The 21623-nt window shown below is 59.5% G+C and overlaps 1 protein-coding gene across 1 annotated transcript; it reads right to left on the reverse strand.

Moving 5' to 3' along the window:
- Positions 1-1921: 1921 nt before the first annotated feature.
- On the reverse strand, positions 1922-19494 carry RCC2 (regulator of chromosome condensation 2; the record flags this gene model as incomplete). Its single annotated transcript, XM_084242127.1, has 12 exons — positions 1922-2026; positions 2567-2644; positions 3128-3200; positions 3744-3849; positions 4092-4272; positions 5554-5720; positions 7228-7342; positions 8474-8562; positions 8860-8991; positions 11494-11637; positions 14278-14371; positions 19213-19494. The coding sequence occupies 12 exons, from the start codon at positions 19492-19494 to the stop codon at positions 1922-1924; spliced, it is 1566 nt and encodes a 521-aa protein (XP_084098253.1).
- Between the last annotated feature and the right edge of the window lie 2129 nt (positions 19495-21623).

A 21623-nucleotide genomic window follows, 5' to 3' on the forward strand; every position in this document is an offset into this window, starting at 1 on the left:
AAGCCGAAAGGAATGGCTGTGCGAGGACAGGCCTCACTTGGAAGGATGCTCCCTTCCTGCTCCAGTCCCTGGCCAGGGGCTTCTAGAATTGGCTGGCCATGGGCTTCAGGCTAATCCCCAGGCAGACGGCAGACCGTGGATGGCCAGGACAGCTCTGGCGAGGGCCAGGACTCAGCCGCAGCTCCCGCCACCCCCTGTGAGCCCAGGAGACAGGTGGCCAGGGCACTGGGGTGGGTGTGCCCAAGCTCCCTTCCACGAGACTCAGCCAGGGAAACCGAGGGGCTCCACACTGAATCAGAGATGGTGGTTTGGGGGTGATTTGGACCAATCAGGTTAGTTTGGCAGAAGCTTCCTTCCTGGACTACTGACTGAACGGGAGAGATGAGCGTGACATCAGACTAAAGCTTCGGCCAATCTCCTTACATGCGGCCTCGGGACTGGCCGGGTCAGATCCTGTTCAATGCTCTGCAAAGGCAGAAGCCACTGCAAGGAGTGACGGGAGTAAGGGGAAAAAGCAACGACTAGATCATTTTTGGCATTTTAACATCGAGACAGTGACAAGTGGTAACAATAGCAAAGCAAAAAAGACCAATATTTAACCTTTAACCTTCCCATCCACCCAAATCTCACACTGAAGTTCTACCCCCATCTCCCCCGTAAGCACCACGGAACTAAAAAATCTATTTTAAAGCACCCAAACCAGTCCAGACCCTCTCGAAACCAAGAGCCCCAGCCAGAGCTGTCCCTCTCTTGGGTCCAAGTGAGAGGAGGGAAAGGCACCTCATAACTCACGCAGAGCAGCGCGACCGGGACGAGCTGGGCAGAGGGCACTTGTTGGGGGTGATGGGGGGCAGTCACATGGTCTGTGCTGACGCGCGGGGAAGGGAACGTCTTCGGTAATCCCAACTATTTGGTACCAGAGCCAAGCAAATGCGACTAGAACGCTGGGTGAACGGAGCAGGAGCCCATGTCTCGGAACAGAACAGGCCGTTCGAGCAGGATCCAGCTGGTGAAGGGAATAGACAGAAGCACAAGGCAACAGAGGCTGGTACAGAAAGGGCTGCTCCTCCTCTGCAAGGACTCCAGAATGCACTTCTTGCTGCTGGCTGATCAATCTCTGCTGGCGGGTGCCAGCGAGGTGGCCCTGGCTGGTCAGAGGAGCCTTAAAGCCGATCTTGCACCAGAAACAGCGTCCCCACCTCTGCTCACTCCTCCGGTGCCCACTGGTTCCACGATCACCTGATTTCCATTTGGACTTCTTTGACAGCTAAAGTAGATGTGAACGGCTAAACACAGACCCCAGAGCCCCCACCGGCAGGGAGAAACGGCAGATTCTACTGATGTTGCAGCCAAAAGGCAGTAGGGCTTCCGCGCAGCCAAGGGGAGAAAGAACGCTGGCCAGCCTCGGCCGGCCACAGGAGAGAGCGGGGAGAAGGGCCCCAGATGCTTCCGTAGCATGCGGGCGTGATTCTGGATGGAGTCTTTGCCTGGATGCTGCCGGTACCCAAGGGCCACTTGCTTTTCTGAGAAAGCGGTGGCTCCTATCCCAGGTAACACCCACTCGGATCACGACGTTAATTACAACTGGAGAGAGGGGCTTTGAGAAGTGTGTGTGGGAGCAGGGAAAAAAGAAAAACAACTTTAAAAAGCCTAGATTGCTCAAAGTTTTGCCTCTTTTGTAGGAATGGTAAGTCGACTATGAGCAAATATTTTAATGAAAAGTTAAGAGAAAAAAAAAACACTTTGGAAAGCATACAGAGAAGGTAGTTGATGTTGGATCACTTATAAAACGGAACCTCAGGGAGGCTAACAAAAATGCACCTTCGGTCAACCTTTGCTTTTTAGATTCCGCGCTCGATTTCCCGTCCCAGTGCATGGAATGACAGCTGCCGCAGAGGTGGAGTGCGGAGACCCAGGCGAGTCAGAGGGTTCGGGGGTTATACTCTGGCAGTTTCTTGATCTTCTCCTTCTCGGTCTCACTCTCATCTCTCGCTATCACCAAGGAGTGCGAGTAGCCCATGGCAACCTGGGGAAACAAACCAGTGCTGGTATGCAGGGCGCACTGCTGCTTTGGCCCAATGTGGAGTGTGCACGGGGCCGACCTACAAAGCGTATTCAGCCCCTCACTGAGACCACTGGTCTCCATGTGCCCCGCACAGGCTGCCACAGGGAGCAGAGACGGAAGGAGGCCCAGCGCACCAGCTCCCACACTGTAGCGGGGTGGGCGGGGTGCCTGTTCCCTGATTCCCCCACAGGGTCAGTGGGTGCCTGCCAGAGGGCACCCACCCCCGTCTGCACCACCACAGATGGGCTGGCAGCCTGGTAGATGGAGCAGCAGGGACCCCACCTAGCGGCCTAGTGGTGTGCAGGCCCTGCAAGGCAGGTGTGAGCAAGGCGCTCGACACGTAAACCCACGTGGCTGGACTCAGTGGCCAGGGTCACTCAGGGTGGGGCCCCGCCTGCACACGCCTCAGCACCTGCTCCTGCCACCTCCCCTACCAGAAGTCCAGCACGAGGTGGCAGAAAAGCTGCTCAGGAGGCTGGCACAGGCCAGAGCCCCGCTCACCTGCTCCGTGAACACGCCGTCCAGCGTCTTCACCTCTTGGGCTGCGGTGGAAGACTTGGGCTTGTGGTCCCCATAACCCTGGGAAGCAAGCGGAGGCAGGGTCACCGTGCTGCAGGCTGAGAAGGGACAACAGCCCTTCCCCCAGTCTGGAGCAGAGGGAACACCGTCTACCAGACGGGGCCAAGAAGAGCGAGGAAGATTCTGGCACCCTCAGCGCGGGCCACATGGTATCATGGGACAGGCTGTTCCTGCTTCAACCCCGCGGAGCCGGGAGGAGGGACACACAGCCCCTTTCCCATCATGGTCTACAGATGCAAAACAGGGAATCTGAACTGGGCAACTTTATTTTGCAACGTGGACAGAGGACTCACACATCACGTGATGGGCACAGAGTTATCTTTGAAAGCTGACGTGACTCAAGATTAAGGCACATAGGTCTTTAATGCAACGGGGGTGAGTGGGAGGACACTGGTGGGGCCCTATCTTCCTTGGGCGTATTTCTAGGAGGCAGGCCCTGAGGGTTCGGTGGGGTTCCACCCTCTCCGCACTGAGCAGGCTTACCAGCTCCCCGAAGGTGGGTGATGGGCCCCAGCTGATGGTGCTCTCATCTGCAGCCACGATGATGCTGCTCTTCCTGCGAACAGGCAAATGGTCATGGCCACGGCCAGCAGCCCCAGCCCTGTCCCCCCTCATGACCTGGGCTCCCTGCTAAGGAGCATAGAGCCACTTACTGGCTATTAAAGTCAACTACATCCCACTACAGGCTCCTCGATGCTCTCATTTCCAAATAACACAGCAGGGCCAGGACCCACCCCCCCCCACACACACACATACCCACTAGGATCTAGGGGTCCTGAGGTCAACACACATTGGGAGAAGACCATCCCAGGATGAACACAAGTTCCTCCCAAAGGGGGTAGGGCTAAAAATTCGGATTAAAGCCCCACTCCCGTCCACAACCAGGCAGCTAATTAACAATCAAATTCCTTGCCCAGAAAGTACTAGACCTCAATAGGTGGCCTCATATAAATTGAAAATCACTGACTTAAAGACAGTGTCTCTCCCCTGTGTCTGCTCCCGCCTGCGTATGGACTTGAACCAACAGCGTGAGTGTCCAAGAACAAAAGCCTTCCTGGGCCCACCAGCCCCTCCTGACCCCCAAGTCTCAGCCACATACCCACAAGCCAGGCTCCGGATTCTCCAACCGCAGAGGTCCTGGACAGCCTTCGGGTACATGGTAGATTCACGGGATGTGTTGGTGGCCCCCCAGAAAAACAGACCCCCTAGGAAAGACAAACGTTCCCACTGTGACCAGACACCTCAAGAGCTGGCTCCACCTCCGGCATCATGGACGACGAAGGCAGGACGAGCCCACTGTGCAGGTCTCTTTCCAGGAGGTGCCTGGGGAGTCAGCCAAATCCAGGCCCTAGTCTTGGCACAGGAGCAAGATCCCGGGGGCTATCTATCGTGAGCAGGCACCCACCAGGGATACCTTTCTCCCAAGGCCGGACGGGAGAACACTAACCCACTTCGCTGACGGCAAAGGAGCAGGTGTAGCCAGCGTAGATCTGCGATGCCCCGCGCCCTGGGAAGTCGAACAGCTTCACCAGGCGGGGTACCATCTCGTCCTTCTGCTCGGCGTGGCCCAGCCGGCCATAGCCCCCGAAGCCCCAGGAGAAGACACGTTTCTGGGAGTCCAGGACCAGCTGTGGGGACAGAACACAGTGCTGGGACAGGCCTGACGACTGGGTCCCACGAGACACACGGCAGGAGCCTGGGAGATGACACAGGCCGCCAGGGATGCCACCTTCTATCCCTACTAGTTCATTTAAGTCATGCCTGGGCCCTTCCTTCATCAGAAGCAAGAGCTGTGCCTCCTGTCGGGGGCCCTAGGTGGCCACTTAACAAGGTTCGCTATTCACTTGACCCAGAAAAATTCAAAACCTTCAAGTTCACCCAAAGGCACACACGCAAGAGCTCAGGGCCAACAAGGGCATGTCTGCAGGACGCCCCGGTGCAGGGGCAACGTGCGTCCCTCCCGAGGTACACGGGTGGAGTGAGTGGAAGTATCAGGCCAAACACCAAACCCTGCTCACGCTCCCTGCACACAGGGGGTCCTCACTGGAGAAGAGCAGAGTCCCTAAACCAGGGGAGGAGATACACAAAAGAAACAGAAACATGGCCAGGAATAAATTCAGCATAAAACAAATGCAAAAAAGTCTATTAAAAAAAAAAGACCCTCCAATGAGAATCATGTGCCCAGAGACCTGAGCAAAGCGTTCCCTCGCCCCAAGCTACACTGACGGGGCCCAGGAAGGCTGGAGGCCTGCCTGGTTGGAAGGCTCGGCTGACCCAGGTCACCTCCAGCTGGTGGCTGCCACAACTGAACATCTGTTCGGCATCTTTGATGTTTCACACACGAACCATGAGACTGCACAACCGATGTCAACAACCGGCCTGGGGGTCCTAAGCAGCACCTGACCGCTCCCCTGACCACACTGTCCTAGTCCAGGTCAACAGGCGGCCTGAGTGGGGCCGCACATCAGCCCATCGTCCTTGGGACCAAGAAGTGAGCCCAGGTTGGTGCGACTGTTCTCAGGGCACAGCACATGTGGGCATGCCCCAGTGGAGACACAGCGGCTCGAGTCCTGCTGTTTATCGAAAGGGACCTTTCAGGAAACCACATCAACAGTGAAGAGTGACTCAGCCCCTGGCATGGGATGGAGTCTCTGCCTGGAGAGACGCCATGATGGTGCCGGACAAAAGCCAGAAGCAGACACCACGTGATCCTGACCCCACTCGCCCGTCCGCTTGGCTACGTGGAGAGAGCCGTGACCCTGAGAACCCTGCCTGGCTGCCAACTCAGTGGGGCTCGGGGCCCACTCCTGAGGAAGCCAAGGGTTATGGCGCTGGAGCCTGCTGCCCCCCACCAGCCGGGTAAGGCGAGGCCCAGGAGGCGGGCAGAGGTCAGGAGTCCCCACATTTACCGTGTGGTTAGCACCACAGGCCACATCACGCACGACCACGTTGGGGACTGGCAGGATCTGCCCATCCTTTGTCTTCTCGATGAAGATGGCCACTCGCCGAGGCACCAGCTCACAGTCATACTCGATGCGCTGTGCCCGGGCGATGAACTTCCCATCCGAGTTGTGTCCTAGAGCCACCAAAGGCACAGGTCAGCAGCGGCACGGGAGCCCCCAGGCCCATGAGGCCTGGCAGGAATCTATCCACCAGGCAGCACTCTCCAATCTGAGCCCACCCCACAACGAGCCAGGACACCAAGGGTGGGGGTAGAAGCCAGTTATTTTAAAAAACAAACAGGATGACAAACACCCATGGTGGTCTATACAAAAAATATCTTGTCAAAATTCAAATGTCTGTGTTCCAACAGGGTCACCATGTATAGGCACTTCTTACACGCGAGCAACTGATCAAAGGAGGGTCTGCGTCCTGCCTGGGGGGCCTCAAGGAGCCCCTGGATGGGCCCAGAAAAGTGCAACACAACCTCAGACCTGCGTTTTTATGACTCACAGCGCCTAAATGCTGCTGCAGCATAGACTCAAAGAGCACACCCCCTCCCTGCCTGGCCCAGAGGGCCGGGAGCAGGGGGAGGGGTGCTGCCCCCTGCCGTGACCCTCCTCCCCCCACCCCCCCCCCCAATTCACGCCCCAAGCTGAAGGGTCTCTGGATGTAGACGAGGCTGAGGCAGGTCTTAAGACAAGCTGGCAGGAACAGCTGCTCCACACTGGAGAAAAAGCAAACCAAACTGCAAGTGCTTAAACGGCGAGCGGGGTGCAGCCGCGCCGGCGCCCGCGAGCACCTGGAAGCTCGCCGCCCCCGGGGAGGCCGAGGCGGCAGCTCGGGGGGCGCTGGGGGCGCGGCTGCTCCGGAAGGGCCAGCACGCACTTCCGCCGGGGGGGCCGGGAGGCCTGGCCCGTGGCTATGGCAACGGTTTCCGCAACAGTCTGGCAACTCCCTGGCAACCAGCGCCACACGCACGTAAGGGGCCGCTCTCCCTTGCTCGCTCCTGACTGGAGGTATATTTAGCCTCCGAGTCACCGTCGCCCGCGGGCCGGCCGGAGGTGCCCGGCTATTTATACAGCCGCCATCTGCGCCCGTGACGCGCCGCCCAGATGCGGGGGCCGGATCCGGGCGCGCGCGCCAGCAGAGGGCGCCCCCGCGCCGCCGCCTCCCGAGAGGGGCTGGCTGGTGGGCAGGCGCCAGGAAGGAAAAAACCACTTCGGTGTCAGATGGGAAAAGAAAATGGAGACCTTGTAAAATCTGATCGGGAGACATTTTCCACTGGCTGAGAAGGGCCTTGGGGCTTTTCCCTTCCTACGCGGGCGCTGCTGGTCTGCACCCAGATGGCCGCGTGGGGGCAGGGAAGGAGCCGCGGCAGCTCCCCAGTGACGGCAAGTCCTCCAATGCCAAAGTGAATGGAGATAGTTTGATTTTTTGCTAACTTTAAAATCCTTTTATATAAATTCCCAAATCAGGAAAGACCCTTTTGTCAGACTTGGGCCCTGAGGCCCCCTCAGCGGCCCCAGCACTGTACCTGCCATCAGCCCCGGCCCCCTTCTCAGGCCTGCGGCCCCACACTGACTCCTGGTTCTAAACACACAGTTAAGATCACAGAGCTTTTAAAAAGTCTATTTCCATACCCAGCTGACCATATTCAGGGCACCCAAAGGAGTAGAGGTTCCCCTTGCAGTCCATTATCATACTGAATTCAGCCCCGCAGGCCATTTTGGTAATTGGCTGGCCGTTGTACATTATCTGAAAAGAAAAAACAGCAGACTTTCAGACGTTTTAAAAAGATTGATAGAAAGTCTCTGCCTCCCTGTAGATTAGTGTGAAACAATTACTAGGTTAGAAAGGAAATCTCTGACTCAACGATTCTGAGGGCAAAAACTCAGAATACAGTAAAGACACAGCCCTGGGACCCCAGGCTTCCAGTACCAAGCGGAGCGCAAGGGCAGGTAAGCTCTTGGTGTCGCAGCTGTCTTCACTGACTACCACCACGCTAGCTAGGGCCCAGCAGACACTGACCACTTGACGGGCATGGGCCCTAGGGCGAAAGAAAACAAACTAGACAAATCTCACTTTACTCATGAATGCTGATGTTAGCCCCACCTTCAGAAGAAAAGCTTTTGTAAGTGTCACTGCCAAATAGCAGAGTAAACTGTTTTATAGTCTCCTGTACTGCTGTAGAGATGCCTGACTAATTGGTCTTAATGGGAGGTGTGAACAAGAAATAAAACAGTTCAAAATTAGGAAGTTAGCGGGAAGACAGAAAAGGCCCTTCTCACGTAACTGAACATGAGATTTGGAAACAAACCTCAGTGCTGAGAAAACCTGCCAATGCACGCAACCAGGCCTCCCTCCTGCTGCCAACACAGGTCCGGCGAGCATGCGGCTGGCAGTAGGCCCTCAACCCCGTCTCCTTTAGGACCAAGGGACCCAGCACCGCCCCCCATTACCTAATTACTTGCAGGTTTCTGCCACCCTCTGCTCTGTTTGTGGCTCCTCATGTAGGGATAACTCCCACCCTGCTCTCAGGAACTCCAGGGTCTATCTAACTCTGATTTGTGTTCAAAGCACCTGGCAGGTGATTTCATACAAAGTCAACACTTGAAGAATTTGCAAAGACAAATCACATCCATAACACTTCTCACTTCCTATGGGATAGAACAGGTTTAAAAGAAGGCCTCCCTAACAACTTAATTCAGTCAGAAACTTTCAGGATAGTCTCCAACTGTGACCACACACACAACGTGCTCCATTGACAGCATCGAGGCTTTTTCACAAGGACTAACTCAAGACAGTGAGCAGTACAGGCTCAGTCCAGAAAACACAACAGGAAAGCAAAGAGGAAGGAGGCTCAAGCCAGAGCAGGGCACCAGGTACCTGCGCGGGGCTCGGGACGGCATCTGTCTGATTGCCGAGGCCCAGCTGCCCCATCTTGTTCTCTCCAAACGCAAACACAGAGCCCGTTTCTGGAAGGAAAAGAACAAAATCACACAGGAAGATAATACTGAGATTAGGAATTAAAGACACCAAAATAAAAACAGCTTCTTTGCCAGGAAGGATGCAAGAGGGGCAGCGGAAAACTGGAAGCAAAGCTACTTCACGGCACAAACCGCACACAAGCCCAACCTGCTCCCTGGCCAGGATAAGGCGCCTCAGCAGCACCCACTGGGCTCTCAGAGACATCCCTCCTGAGGTGACCTAGTTACGGGGTGCCAGCCCACCCCACCCCCTGGCCAAATGTGGACATACCAGCCATTCCTTACCTGTCAAGGCCAGAGTGTGGTTCCGCCCACAGGCGGCAGACACAATCACCTCGTGGCTGAGCCCCTCAATGGGCTTGGGGGCTTCCACTCTCTTGGTGTCGCCGTGACCAAGCTGTCCCTTCTCGTTTCGACCTGCAAATCAAAAGCAAGAAACAGTGGGACAGAGAGAGGTGGCCAGAGCAGCTTTGGGGCAGTAGGGGCACCCTGCCTGGGGAAGGTATGGGTCTGCAGGCAGGTGTTCCCCAGGGCGACAGCTCAGGCTTCCAAGTTCTCAGCAGGCTCTGGAGGCCTGCCCAGCCGCACCAGGGCAAGGTGTCAGGCGCCGGGCCAAGCCCACTGCGCAGGCACTGCCCACTTCACCTGCCCTGGCCCTCTTTTCTGGGCCAGCAGCACTTTCTGCAGCTTCTGCCACCAGGGGGACACCGAGCCGCCGGACGGTGCACAGGTGGAAACTCACTGCTCTGCTCTCACTTCTCAGCACCTGCCAGACGATTCCCTCACTCCCTTCGCTCCGAGGTATTTTAAGACAGTAACCATTTTCGACACCTGCCTCACAAGAGTTTAATTACCTCAGTGCTCTGGGTGTCTATCGTGGACCATTTGGCACCTGCCATCACCCCTCTCCTTTCTCTGCCCACTGAGCCGCACTCACACAGCAGTGCCACCCACCGCCTACGCTCCAGCCTCACGGGACCCCGAGCCACACACACCCAGCGAGCACACGGCAGACCGCCCTGGCAAAGCTCTTCCGCGCCTGAGCAGGCATGGAGAGTAGGGTGGGCTGAGGAGGCCGCACTCCCCAAAACCACACCTAGATTTCACCATAGGCTACACGAGTTCCGAAACAGAACAACTCAATGGCCTTTAACAGGTCCCCCTTCTAGCGAAGAGCCTCACCTACAATCTAACATCTGCAGATTTTAGGCAATTTTATGGGGCCAGAGGGTCAGGGCAACTTCTGGGGACATTTCATCCCCTTCCCCAAGCGAAAGCTTTCACCTTTTGGGCCAAAGAATGTGGAGAGTGGCACCAGAACAAGCATCAGGCCTCAGGGAGAGGCCTTGAGAAGGCCAGGAAGGAATGGGCCTCTGGGACACAGGGCACCTGTCCTTGGAGGTGGCCATGGCTACTGCACACTGGCAGGAGGCAGGCACAGCTTCTAACAGAAGCTGCCCCAACCCCCTAGGAACGGCACTCACAACGTAGGGCAGTGCTAAGTGGGGTCTCAGCGCATTCGAGGCCTGACTGGCCGGCAGTGCAGGCCCCTCCACACACTCCTGCTACAGACAGGACAATGCCCCCGCCGTTCAGAGTGGCCAAGAGTGTCTTTGTGACATGCCTGCCAGCACAGCACCCCTCTAGCACCAGGTCTGCCCATGGGCGTTCATCTGCCACAGGGCCCGGTCAGACACAAAGGCTTCAGAATCACTCCCTGCCCGTGGGGTCAGCCCAGGGGACATTTTTAGAAGTACCACGTAAGTGAAACCCAGTAAAGAGATCAGAAATAAGATATTTGAAGCTCAGAAGCTGACACAGAATGCCTGTTCAGCGTTGGAACATTAGTAGGAGGGGTGTTTGGGGGGAGGGACACACCTCTATGCCAACCGGGGGAAAATGAAATTCATGGCAATGTCAGCATGTCATCAAGAGACTATAAAGTATAAATTTGGGCCAGACACAGTTGTTAGCTTTTTTCAACGGAATTACAAAATTAGCAGAGTGCAGAGAAGACAACAGATGTTAATATATTTGGACTTTGGTAGAGCAGCTCGTGAAACTGCAAAAAATGGTTCAAACAGACCGAAATAAAAACGCAGTCATATGGACTAAGAGCTAGCCAAAGGACCAGAACAAAGGGCGGGGACAGATGCCAAGCTGCCCAGCTGGGGGAGAGTCCAGGAGCTACCAGAAGGGCTTGGGGATAAACGGCGCCTTCGCCAATGCCCATGCTGATGATCGGGAACAGGGCCGGGAGGCCATGTCTGGAAGCCCTGTTGCAGGGGACTACAAAGGTAGGGATGGGGGGGGCCTCCTGAGTCCCCAGGGCAGAAACCCAGCAGAAGAGAAAAAAGTCAATCAACTCAGAAAAAGTAAACTCAACTCTCTGGGAAACTGTAAGAAACGGACAGAACAGGCAATGAACCACAGAACCCAGAGCCTGCGATGCCCAGGAACCGGGCTGCAGATGCAGGGCTGACGTCACCATGCTGCCCTGGTAAAAGCCCGTGGCATTTGAAGCGGCAAGAACAGAGGCCTTACGTCACACCGGGGTGCCAAGAAGGAAGGGGACTCTGATGGGGGGACAGCACGCCTAAACCTAAAATAGGAATTCAGTTCCAGGCACCTGGATATCAGGTCCAGATTCAGCCAGAATGTCCAGCATGAGGTTACTTTTCTGTAAGAGGAATCAAGTGTCAGGGAGCCACACACAGACAAGAAAAGGCAGGGAAGGGGGAGAAGGTGATTTATATGCAGGTTACAGATGAAGCGAGCTGGATGTTGGGAAGAAACTGGGCTGCAAATCTCAGGGAGCACTGCCTCCTCGGGGTGCAGCCTCATCTTCTTGAAGAGGAAGTCAGCCCTGGGACCAGCTCCAAGTGTCACCGAGCATCTTGGCCAGAGAGCGGTACTTACCCCAGCTCCACAGCTTCCCTTCTGTGGTGATGAGGAGGCTGTGGGCAGCACACGAACCCGAAACCACTGTCCGCACCCGGACCCCCGACAGGCACCCATACCTGTGAGGCCCCCACAAATTCTGACCAAGATTGCGGTAAGCAGCTGCAAAGAGAGTAAGAATGCAAATCAAACACCCACAGACCAGTGATGGCAGGTGAAGCACACCGCACCCCCAAAATCTCACTGCCCCAAAGGGATCACTACGCGGTGATGCAGCCACAGAAGTCCTGGGGGTGCCTCTTCTCCCGGCGCCAGGAGGCTGCCAGAGAAAATCGCAGCTCAGAAACTGCCCCCAGAGCTGGCACAGAACTAGTCAGTGGCCATCTGGACACCGACGTGGTTCCACCTCCATCTCTGGCCCTGACCCAGGAGGACCTCGGACCCACGAGTACTGAGCATGCCTACAGGCAAGCGGCCCAAAGGAAGAAGGGTCCAGGCCGGGAATGCTGGCAACAGACCCAGTATCTGCCCCATCCGCCTCCTCTCTGCGCACCCCATTCTGAGGTCTCCTCACCATCCTCCAGAGCCACTGGCCCTCTGCCCTCACCTCTCTGGCCCATTTCCAGCCACTTTGCTGCCTCTTTCTCAGGGTCCCATTGTTGCCCAGGTCATGGGCCCTTGTCTTTGGCCATTTATTTGCTCCCCCAGAATACCCTTGCCTGGCCCCTGCTTATTCTTCAACTCTCCGGTCAAGGACCCCCTCCTCTGGGAAGTCCTCCTTGCCTGCGTTCCCCCGTTAACTTGTGTCCTCCTGGCCACTGCACCCAGGGAGTCCTCACAGCACCGTACGTCAGAGCTGGAGCATCAGAGCTGGGCCTTTGAAGCCTGCATCTTTAGCTTAGGGCCTCACAACTGCCCAGCACAGTTAGCACCCAGTGATGTTAAGAAGGCGTGTGGGAGGAAAGCTACAGCTGCCGCCTTCAAGATCCCATGCCACCCTATCAGTCGACTGGGCATGGCAAATTTCTCACTTAAGATTTTCAAAGCAGGTTTCTCGACGACAGAGCGAGTGTTTCTCAGCCCGCAGGGCCTGCTATGAGATGCTGGCCGCTGCCCAATCGATCATGCGCAGTTGATCTCCACACGAGCTGACTCCCAGCCCTGCCAGCTCCAGTGGGAAACTGCTCAAGGTCCACCCCACCTGGGGACGCCCACCAGCAGAGGGCGCCATGTGTCTTATCCTTTAGGTATGTCGGGTGAGTGGAATTACCCCCGCCCCATGAAGCATCGTGACCACAAGTCGTAATGTCACACAGTGACAGCCAAGCTTCACCTGAACACACTCCTCACCACCAAGAGGTGGAGGGAAAAGCAGTCATTTCCTGGGGAAGAAAGCAAACCAAACAGCCTGCATAGGTCCTAGTAGGGTCTGTTTACCATGAAGGCAAAAACAAAAGAGGGCACAGCTGGGGACATCAGCCCTGTGACCCATCCCAGCGCCTGCCAGGCCCAGTGGCTCTGCCTCCCAGTGGACAGAAGCTCGGCCAGGCCAGGGCCTTCCCTGGGCAGCTCTGCACATGTTGGGTCCCCGGGGCCGCCAGGCTGGAGGAGAGCAGGCCTGAGCCCTGCGCTCGCCCAGGCCACAGCGGGTGAGGTGCGGTGCTTGAGAGGCGCTGAGCACCAGGGCCTTGGGGAGGGAGGGCAGCCTCCAGGTGGAGGCACCAGTGGGGAGAAAAATCCTCCTCGTGTGTCTTGTGGGGTGGGGAGGAATGGGGAAGTTGGAAACGGGCAGACAATAAAGAAGACTTCAAATGAGGGCAGTCAGGGCAGAATTTGCTCAGCTCTGCCTGAGAGCAGAGCTGGTGCCCTACCTTCCCCACCACCTTTGAGGGGTAGGGAGCCAGCGGACAGAGTCCCCTAATGGAGCGGCCCCAGCCAGCCCTACGCCCGCAGGTGCTGGCACCCTGGCTGTGGAAGCCCTGACTGTGGAGCCCTGGGCCCAATGGCGGGTCTTGAAGGCTGGGCATTTCCCTTGACAGGAAGGCCCAGTTTCCACTTCTAGCTCCGCTGACACGCCTGCTGCTGTCATGGAATAAGATGGTTCCCTGCCATCTCGAGGCACCAGGGAGTGTCAGTGTGCAAATATTTGTTCACTGGGCCATGATGGGAAGGACTTTGGGAATCTTTCCAAAGGAAATCAAGAAGCCATAAAATGTGGCGCTGTGCCAGGCGCTCTCTCTGGGATGGGCGGTATTCTCCTGAGGAGAGACACGGAGGTTCTGAAAGCATTTGGGGCCTGGACGTTACTTCCTAGGACTTCTCAGCTCCCCTACTTCTGACCGTGACCTGGAACAACTGTCAATTTGCAAAGAGATGTGGGCTTTTCTGAAAGGTCCACTGCTTTGACATCGGACATGTGACAAACATGTAGGACATTTTGACACCCCAGAGAACCAAACCGTCTTTTTGGTTTAATGAAAATAAGTATCATGAGAAGGAAAATGGAAAAAAGGTATCAATGGTTATTTGGGGTTACAATTTACATTTTCCTGTTCGACCTTCATGGAACTTGGTTTTAAAAAGGTCAATTGTGAAGGGAGAGGCCTTCACAGGGGCAGGGCTCAAATCCGCTGCATCACCAGAGTGGCTGTGTGCCGTGGGGAAGCCACTTGGCCTCTCTAAATAGGCATGTGAATAGAGACTACCCACCTATCACCAGTCTCTGAGGCCCACACACACCCAGTGTGGAAGAAGCATTTGATAAACACAGCTCCTTACACGCGGAGGAAGCATTTTTCATACCTTGTTGTTTAGGCACTTCTTTTCGACCGATCAAGTCCCAGTTGGTTGCCCCAAAAATCAAAAGCTGCCCTTTGCACTTAGACCCTTCAAGTTTCTGGAGACAGAGAAAGAAGGAAAAAGAATTAGCTTAGAATGCTGCCTCTAGCTTTCTAAGTCTGTCCAAGGACAGCTGGGGGAACAACTCATTATTAGGGCGTCTGTGCAGTGGATGGCACAATGGACAGAGGGGCTTGGTGGAACCCCCACCGCACGGGTCACTGCACACCTGCCCACCACAGCTCAGCCTATGCCCAGGCTTGTTTTTATCCTTCCATTTTATTTTTCTTTAAAATACCTTTTGCAAAGCACTAAGAAACACGCCAAATGACATTCTTCCCTCCGCTCTGCAAAGTGCCTCACACACGATCTGCTGGAGGCTGCAGCCGCAATCAGGCACATGACAAGTGCCCATGCCTGGGGCACAGTCTTCGTGTCCCCGCTGAGGGCCCAGCCACCCACCCTGGACTCCAGCCGGCAGGGGCTCCAAGGTCCTGCCACCATCCCTGTTCAGCAGTGACCCAGTCGGCTTTCCCCTTCCCCCTCCACGCCCTCTCCACACTGGCTGCTGTGCCGACAGCCTTTCATGGGGAACCGGGAGGGAATATCATGGGGACCTGGGAGGGGTGCGTGGATCTGACTGGGTGGCCTGAGCTAGGTCTCGAGGGAGAGGAGGTGGATCCCAGCCAGGGCACTTCAATCCTCACCCTGTCTCAACCTCAATGCCATCTGGGCCAGACTCAAGGTGTGCATGGGAATATGGCCCACTTACAGTGGCCACTGGCCACACCTCATCACGGCTGTGTCCTCAGCACTGTGCTGTGTTTCTGAAATGCCCAAGTGCGCCCCTTCAGAGTACAATACTGAACAGTGAGCTCAGTCACACCCCCTTCTGTTCTCGTCCCATGGACTCAGGACGTTATAAGCATAGAGATTTCCTTCTGTGGCCAGAATGGTTCTTGGAAGGCTGAAAGAGAAAAAGGCCAAACCACCCCCTGAGCGAGCCATTCTAACCTCTGCCCTGATGGAAAGTCCTAGAAACAAGTTCCACTTCTTAGGGAATTTTGCAAGTGACCCCACCCGCGCCGTGGGTGCCCCCGCTGCACAGGTCCACATCCCACGTTAATGTGGCTGAAGGGAGACGGCCCATCCACAGATACATCTGCAGGCCGCAGGCCAAGGGAAAGCAACAGCCAGGAGGGAGCCTCGCTTCACCACATTTAAATTATTTAGAAGAAGACCTCGCTGGGAGGGTGTCCAGGCCTCCAGACGGCAGACTCAGGTTACTTTAACAGGAGCCTACTTTCCCCCGGTTATCTCCCCTTCTTTGTTTAACTGGCGGCCCAGACTGGAACGTTCTACAGGTTCACTTGGGAAGATGAGCGGCAGCCAGCGGGCTCGATCTAGGTGCCCTGGAAGGAGCAACCTCTGGGTTTGCCCACGGCACTGACTTGCCCCCCACTAGGAAGGGACTAAAGCACCACAGGTGGAGCTCTCAGCCCCAGCACTGGGACGGCTACTGGGGTGATGGCTGCCTTAGCCAGCCTGGCCCTGCGCCCCTTCCCACTCCCCAGACAGGCCCAGACCCAGGGCCCCAAGCGCTGCGCTCACCGTAGAGACACAATGAACAGCACCATCTCCCCAGTGCTGCTGGCAGCGGGCCCTGGCAGTGCCCGGGGCAGGAGGAGCGGGCTTTCCTTTGTGAGGAGAGATGCCAGCCAGCACTTGAGGGAGTAGATCAAGGGCGTGTGGCTACCTGGCCCATCAGGCCAGCTAAGCATCTGTACCCAATCCCAGCCTCCCTGAGACAAGGTGATAATGGAAAATCTCACCCACTGAGTCTACTTCAGTGAGTGGTCGGATTCCCATGAAGAAGACGGAGGCCTTAGCGCCTCAGGGTAGGTAGGGGAGCTGCCATCTACACAACTGCTGCTGCAGGCCTCTCCCACTTCTCTATCCCTTCACTCTCCCCTTCCCCTTATAAGACATAAAAAAACCACAACAAGGAAAAGAATCCCAAAGGCCCCTTAAGCCACAGCCCACGCCCCTCTCAGTCAGGGAACAGGCCCATGGGGGAAGAGATTCAGATGCGGGGGGGTTCCAGCCAGAGAACTAGAGGGAGGACTGAGAGCTAGAAGGTTCTGAGGCCCTCTGGGGGGGTGGGTCCAGCCTCCAGTGACAGGCGAGAGATCATTCACCGAGGAATGATGAGTGAACGTCCCTTCACCTTGCTGCTTCCCAACAGCCCGGCCATGTAACCTGGGCCCAGATAAACGGTGCTGGCAGGAAAATGAACAAAGCTTCTGCAATCAACAAAGTGGGGTTTCTCGTCCAAAGCGATTTTTGAATTATTGCCCAAGAGAGTGGAGCATGTTTATGAGGCCGAGAGTCAACCTTTTAACACGCATCCATTTAGCAGACGAGGCCGGGGCGGAGGGAAGACCATTCAGAGAAATGCCGCAGCAACAATTCCCTTGTGGGCTATCAACTGGAACAGACTTCAAGCTCCGTTCACAGCTGTATTTATTTGGTTCTTTCAGACTGGACAGATTTGTCTCAGGGTCCACAAAACTGTAGCAACCCTCCACAAAGACCTGGACCGCCTGGGACGCTCGTTTCCCAGAACTGGGCCAAAGCTGCTGGCTGTTATCTACAGGGCTTAGTTCACAGGGACTGGGGCTGAATCACTCTCGAGACTCATAAAAAGCTCATCCCACACGACTACCTGTCAGCGCGAGGCACACAGGATGGACACCGGATGTTTATGAAAACACGCATCCTTTACTCGAGGCACCTCTGCCCCGCAACAGCACAAGGGTCTGGGTCCGTCCTCCGCAAGTTCCCCACCTGCAGCGCTGCCCTCTTAGAAAGCAGCAAGGTTCCAAACAACAGGCAGCTGCGTTCACGAGCCACCTCGGGCAAGCAGCCCTGGGCAGTGGCAAGGTCTGCAAAACTCACAAAGTCCTTTCTGAAATAAGCCAGGGACTGCTGTCAGCTAAGGCAACACACAGGAACCCCAGATCTGCTTAAAAGGTGGAAACCTGGACCGGGTGGTCGCCCCACGACCAGGAGCAGTGCCCAGCTACACCTATGGGAAGACAAGGCCTTGACCCTGGACCAAACTCAACAGATGCTAATAAAAACCAAAAGTTGGGGTGTGCCTGCGCCATGAGGCTCTTCCATAAAAAGCTTCATTTGTTGAGCCCTCAGTCTCCTGGATGCACTGGGCCTAGGGCTGGGGTGCTGACCAAATAGAGGGCCTATTTGATACAGCTGGGGGGGAGGAGAGGGGTAGACATCCACATGGATGCACGGGATCCCCAGAATTTAAGACACGTGAGATGTAAACATAAAACAGACATAAACTGCCAGGAACTGCTGTGAGTAACCCTCACCACCCACCCCACCCCACGGGTGCCACTTCCATCAGAGCCCCAACTGCAGGCCCTCCCGTGGGGAGCCTGGCGTTCCTCTGCACCCTCCTGAGTCTAGTCTGGATGAACCTCAGCGTGGGGGAGACCCTGTTACTTCCTGACAGCACAACTTGCAGCTCTAACAGTCTTGCTTTTAGGAACTCAGAAGCACAGAGAAGAGGCAGCGTCCAGGGACGTTCCTCTCAGTTCCTCCTGAGCCGCCCGGGCTGGGGCCGCAGAGGATTAGGTTCTAGTCACCGGGAAGCAGCTCCTGCGCTGGCCCGCGCTCCGCAGGTGCAGCTTCACGCTCCCCCCACCTGGCGCGGGCCTCCCCGGGAAGGCGGCCGCGCACACGTGCAAGCACTCCGCGGCGGTGGAGGCGGCACCGGGAGGCCTGCGCGTGTGGAAATCGGTCCCGGGATCCAGGGCGAGGCCCGCGAACTCCGCGCCCCAGTTTCCTCATTCACCAGCCGCGCCGGCGGCGAGGTCCTGCCCAGCGCCCGGGGGAGGCGGGAGGCGGCTGGCCAGGACCCCTCCCGGGTGCCCGGCCCAGGGGGAGGTCTCTCTCGCTGGGGCTCTGAGAAGGTGGGGCGCTCGGCTCCCCTCCTCGGCCAACGTCCCACACTAAACTTTCGGGCGTGGAGACGGGGCTCCGGGATGGACTCTCCGTGGGGCGAGTGCGCCACGGCCTGAGCAAGCAGAGCCCCCCGAGGCGCAGACGCGCGCCCACCGGGCACAGAGGCGCTTCTCGGGGAGCGGGAGGGGACGCAGAGCCCGCCCCGGGGGCACCCCGCGGCCGCGGCCTCCCGCCGGCGAACAAAGCGCCGGCACCCCTCCGCCGGGGGCTCGACCTCCAGGGGCGCCCCTCCCGAGCATGCGCCCTCGCGCCCCGCCCGGCGCCGGCCGCCCCCGCCTCCCCGGCGGCGCGAGCCGGCGCAGGGTCGCACGGGGCATGCGCGGCGGCGGCCAGGCCCCGCCTCCCCGGAGCGCCGGAGCCGAGGCGGCGGGAACCTCAAAGCCCCGGCGCGGCCGCCGCTCCCCGCGGCGCGCCGGCAGCCCCCTCCCCCGCGGCGCCCGGGCCGGCCGGCGGCGGCGGGGGCCCGGGGGCGGGCGAGGGCGCGGCGCGCCGCCCCCCGAGCCCCGCGCGCGCTCCCTCAGCCCCGGCCCCACAACTTCCAAAGTCTCCCTTCCCGGGGCGGGGGAGGGGCGCGGAGGGCGCCGGCTCGCGCGCCGGGGGCGGGGCCATGACCCCTCGCGCGGGCGGGCGCCCGCCCCTCCCCCGCCGGCCCGGGGCGCGCGCCCCAACGGCCAACGGCCGCGCGGGCGGGCGGCGGCGGGGTCGCTAGGCCGCGGCGGGCGCCCCCGGCCCGCCCCCGGCCCGCGCGCGCCCCGCGCCCTTTTGTTGTGCGGCGGCGGCGGCGATGATTCAGCCGCGGCCTGCGCCGGCCCCGCCGCCCCCGGCCGCCCCGGCCCGGCCCGCACTCACGACGCGCTCCTTGGTGTGCTCCGGCTCCGTGATGACCACGGCCGCGCCGCCCGCCTTGGCCGCCGCCGGCCGCGCCGCGCGCTTGCCCCCGCCGGGGGCCCCGTCGAGCTCCAGCCCGTCCTCGTCGCCGCTGCTGCCGCCGCCGCTGCTGCTGCTGCAGCGCTCGGGCCGCTCGCGCTTCCTGCCCGCCGGGCCGCCGCGCTTCCTGGGCCCCGCGCGGGCCGTGCCGTTGCCCGAGCTCGGCTCCTCCCAGGCCGCCGCCGCCGCCTTCTTCCTGGGCATGGTCGCTGGAGAGACACGGGGCAGCGCGCACAATGGACGGGTTATAAACTGCGCGGGGGGAGGGGAGCCGCCGCCACCGGCCTCCACTTCCTCCCCTGCCCGCCCCAAGCGGCGGCCGCGCGGTGGGCGGAGAGGGGGCGAGCCGGGAGGAAGCCGCGCCGCTCCCGGGCCGCGCCTCGGGGACCCCGCGGGCGGCCGGGCCCGACTCCCCGGGAAGGGGCGGCGGAGACCCCGGCCCGGCCCGGCCCGGCCCGGCCCGGCCCGGCCCGGCCCGGCCCGGCTTGGCTTGGGCTCGCCCGCGTCGCGGCGGCGGCCCGGCCCCCGGGAAAGTAGAGGGAGGAGAGGGGCGCCGCCGGGCCCCCCGCTCCACAGAGGGGGCTCCGGGACACTCGGGGCGCGCCCCTCCCCGGCGCCCCACCTGCTGCTTTGTCTCCGCGCCCCCTCGCCGGCCCCTCCGTCCCCGGGGCCCCCCCGCGCCCCCAGCCCCGACCGCGGCGCCCGCCAGCCGGGCCCTGGGGTGCCGGCCCCGCCGGGGTGGGAGGGGGCGCCGGCCCCGAGCCCGGACACCTGCCCGCGCGGACGGGGGACACGAGAAGTTTGAGGGGCCCCGCGCCCCGCCGCCCGCGCCCGACCCGCCGCCGCGGCCCGGCCCGGCCGCCGCCGCGGGTGTTTTTATTGATTCCGAACAATGGGCGCCTGTCCGCGCCGCCACGTGGGCCGCGCGGGGCCCTCGCCCGCCCCGGCCCCCGCCCCCTCCCCGGGGTTTGTATTTTTTTACCTTTTCTCCTTTAAAAAAAAAAAAAAAGGAAAGAAAAAAAAACTTTCCCGGACCCGCCAAGTGTCGCGCGGGGCCCGGGGTCGGCCCCGCCGGGCGGAGCCGCGGCGGGCGGGAGGCGGGGCGGCCGCTGCAGGCGCCGCGGGGTCTCCCCGGCCCGGACGACGGCCCGGCCGCTCGCGGCGCCGCGGGATGTAAATACGGGCTTCCAGAACAAACGCTCCAACACAAAACAGAAACACATGTGCGGCCCGCGGCAAGCGAGCGCGCGGGGGGCGGGCGGCGCGGGGCCCGGGGCGCGCGCGCCCCCTGCCGGCCGGCGGACCCCGCGGCGCCCCGGGCCCCGCCCCGGCCCCGCCCGCGGCGCCCCCGCCCCGGCCCGCGCGGGCCCCGCCGCCCCCACGCGCCCCCGGCAGCCGCGCGGCCACGGCGCGCCCCGCGCGCGGAGCCTCCCGGGAGGCCGCGGGGAACGTCGGGCGGCGCCTGCCGGCCGCGCGGGCGGGTCACCCGAGGACGCCGGGAGGGAGCGGCTCGCCCGCGCTCCCGGCCGGGACGCGCCCGCACGGAGCGGCTGGAACGCGGGAGGAGCGCGGCGGGGACGGTGTCCCCGGGCGGCGGGAACCCGAGTTTCCTTTGCCGGGGGTTGGGTCCCCGGGACGCAGCGAAGGGCGCTTACGTGGTGGAGGCACAGAAAGGTTTGCCCCATTAATGAGTGAATTAGTGGTTAATTGGGAGGCCAGGGAGGCGCTGGAAGCCCGTGCGGGCGCAGTTTTCATTTCTGACAAGTGTTCAGCGAACCCTCCGCGTGCACGACACGGAGCGGGTGCCGGGGTCCAGGGAGCAAGACGTGCGCGCTCTAGCAGGAGAGATAATTCGGTAGTTCCTGTGATAAGTGATGGGGTTCAGGACACGTGGCCTCAAGAGATTGAATCTCGAGCATATGGAATACGATGAGCTGAGGGAGTCGTGGAAAAAAACGGCAGAAGCAGGAACGTCACGCTGACACTCCCCCCTCCTCTAAAAAGCAGGTCATGAAATCCTCAGGTGAGAGGTCCCTCTGCTCACCTGGAGGGGAGGCGCATCCTTCTCTTTGAAGACAAAGGAGAATCAAGAACCCCTGCTGGAGGCCCCCAGTCTACTGCCCCTGCCTCTGCCCAGCCTCTCCGAGTGCTCCACGGCTGTCCACGCATCGGCAGCCTCCCCTGAAAATACACAGGTCCATTTCTCTGGATTTTCATTTCCCTTACAAAGGCTCCAGTATCACATAAACCTTATATTAAAGTTATATGCTTTTGTCCAGTTCATCTGTCTCTGTTGCCATCATTTTCAGAGCCATCCAAGGACCCTAAGGGGG

The sequence above is a fragment of the Talpa europaea genome, assembly GCF_964194135.1.
Source record: "Talpa europaea genome assembly, chromosome: 9".
In the NCBI taxonomy this organism is placed as follows: domain Eukaryota; kingdom Metazoa; phylum Chordata; class Mammalia; order Eulipotyphla; family Talpidae; genus Talpa; species Talpa europaea.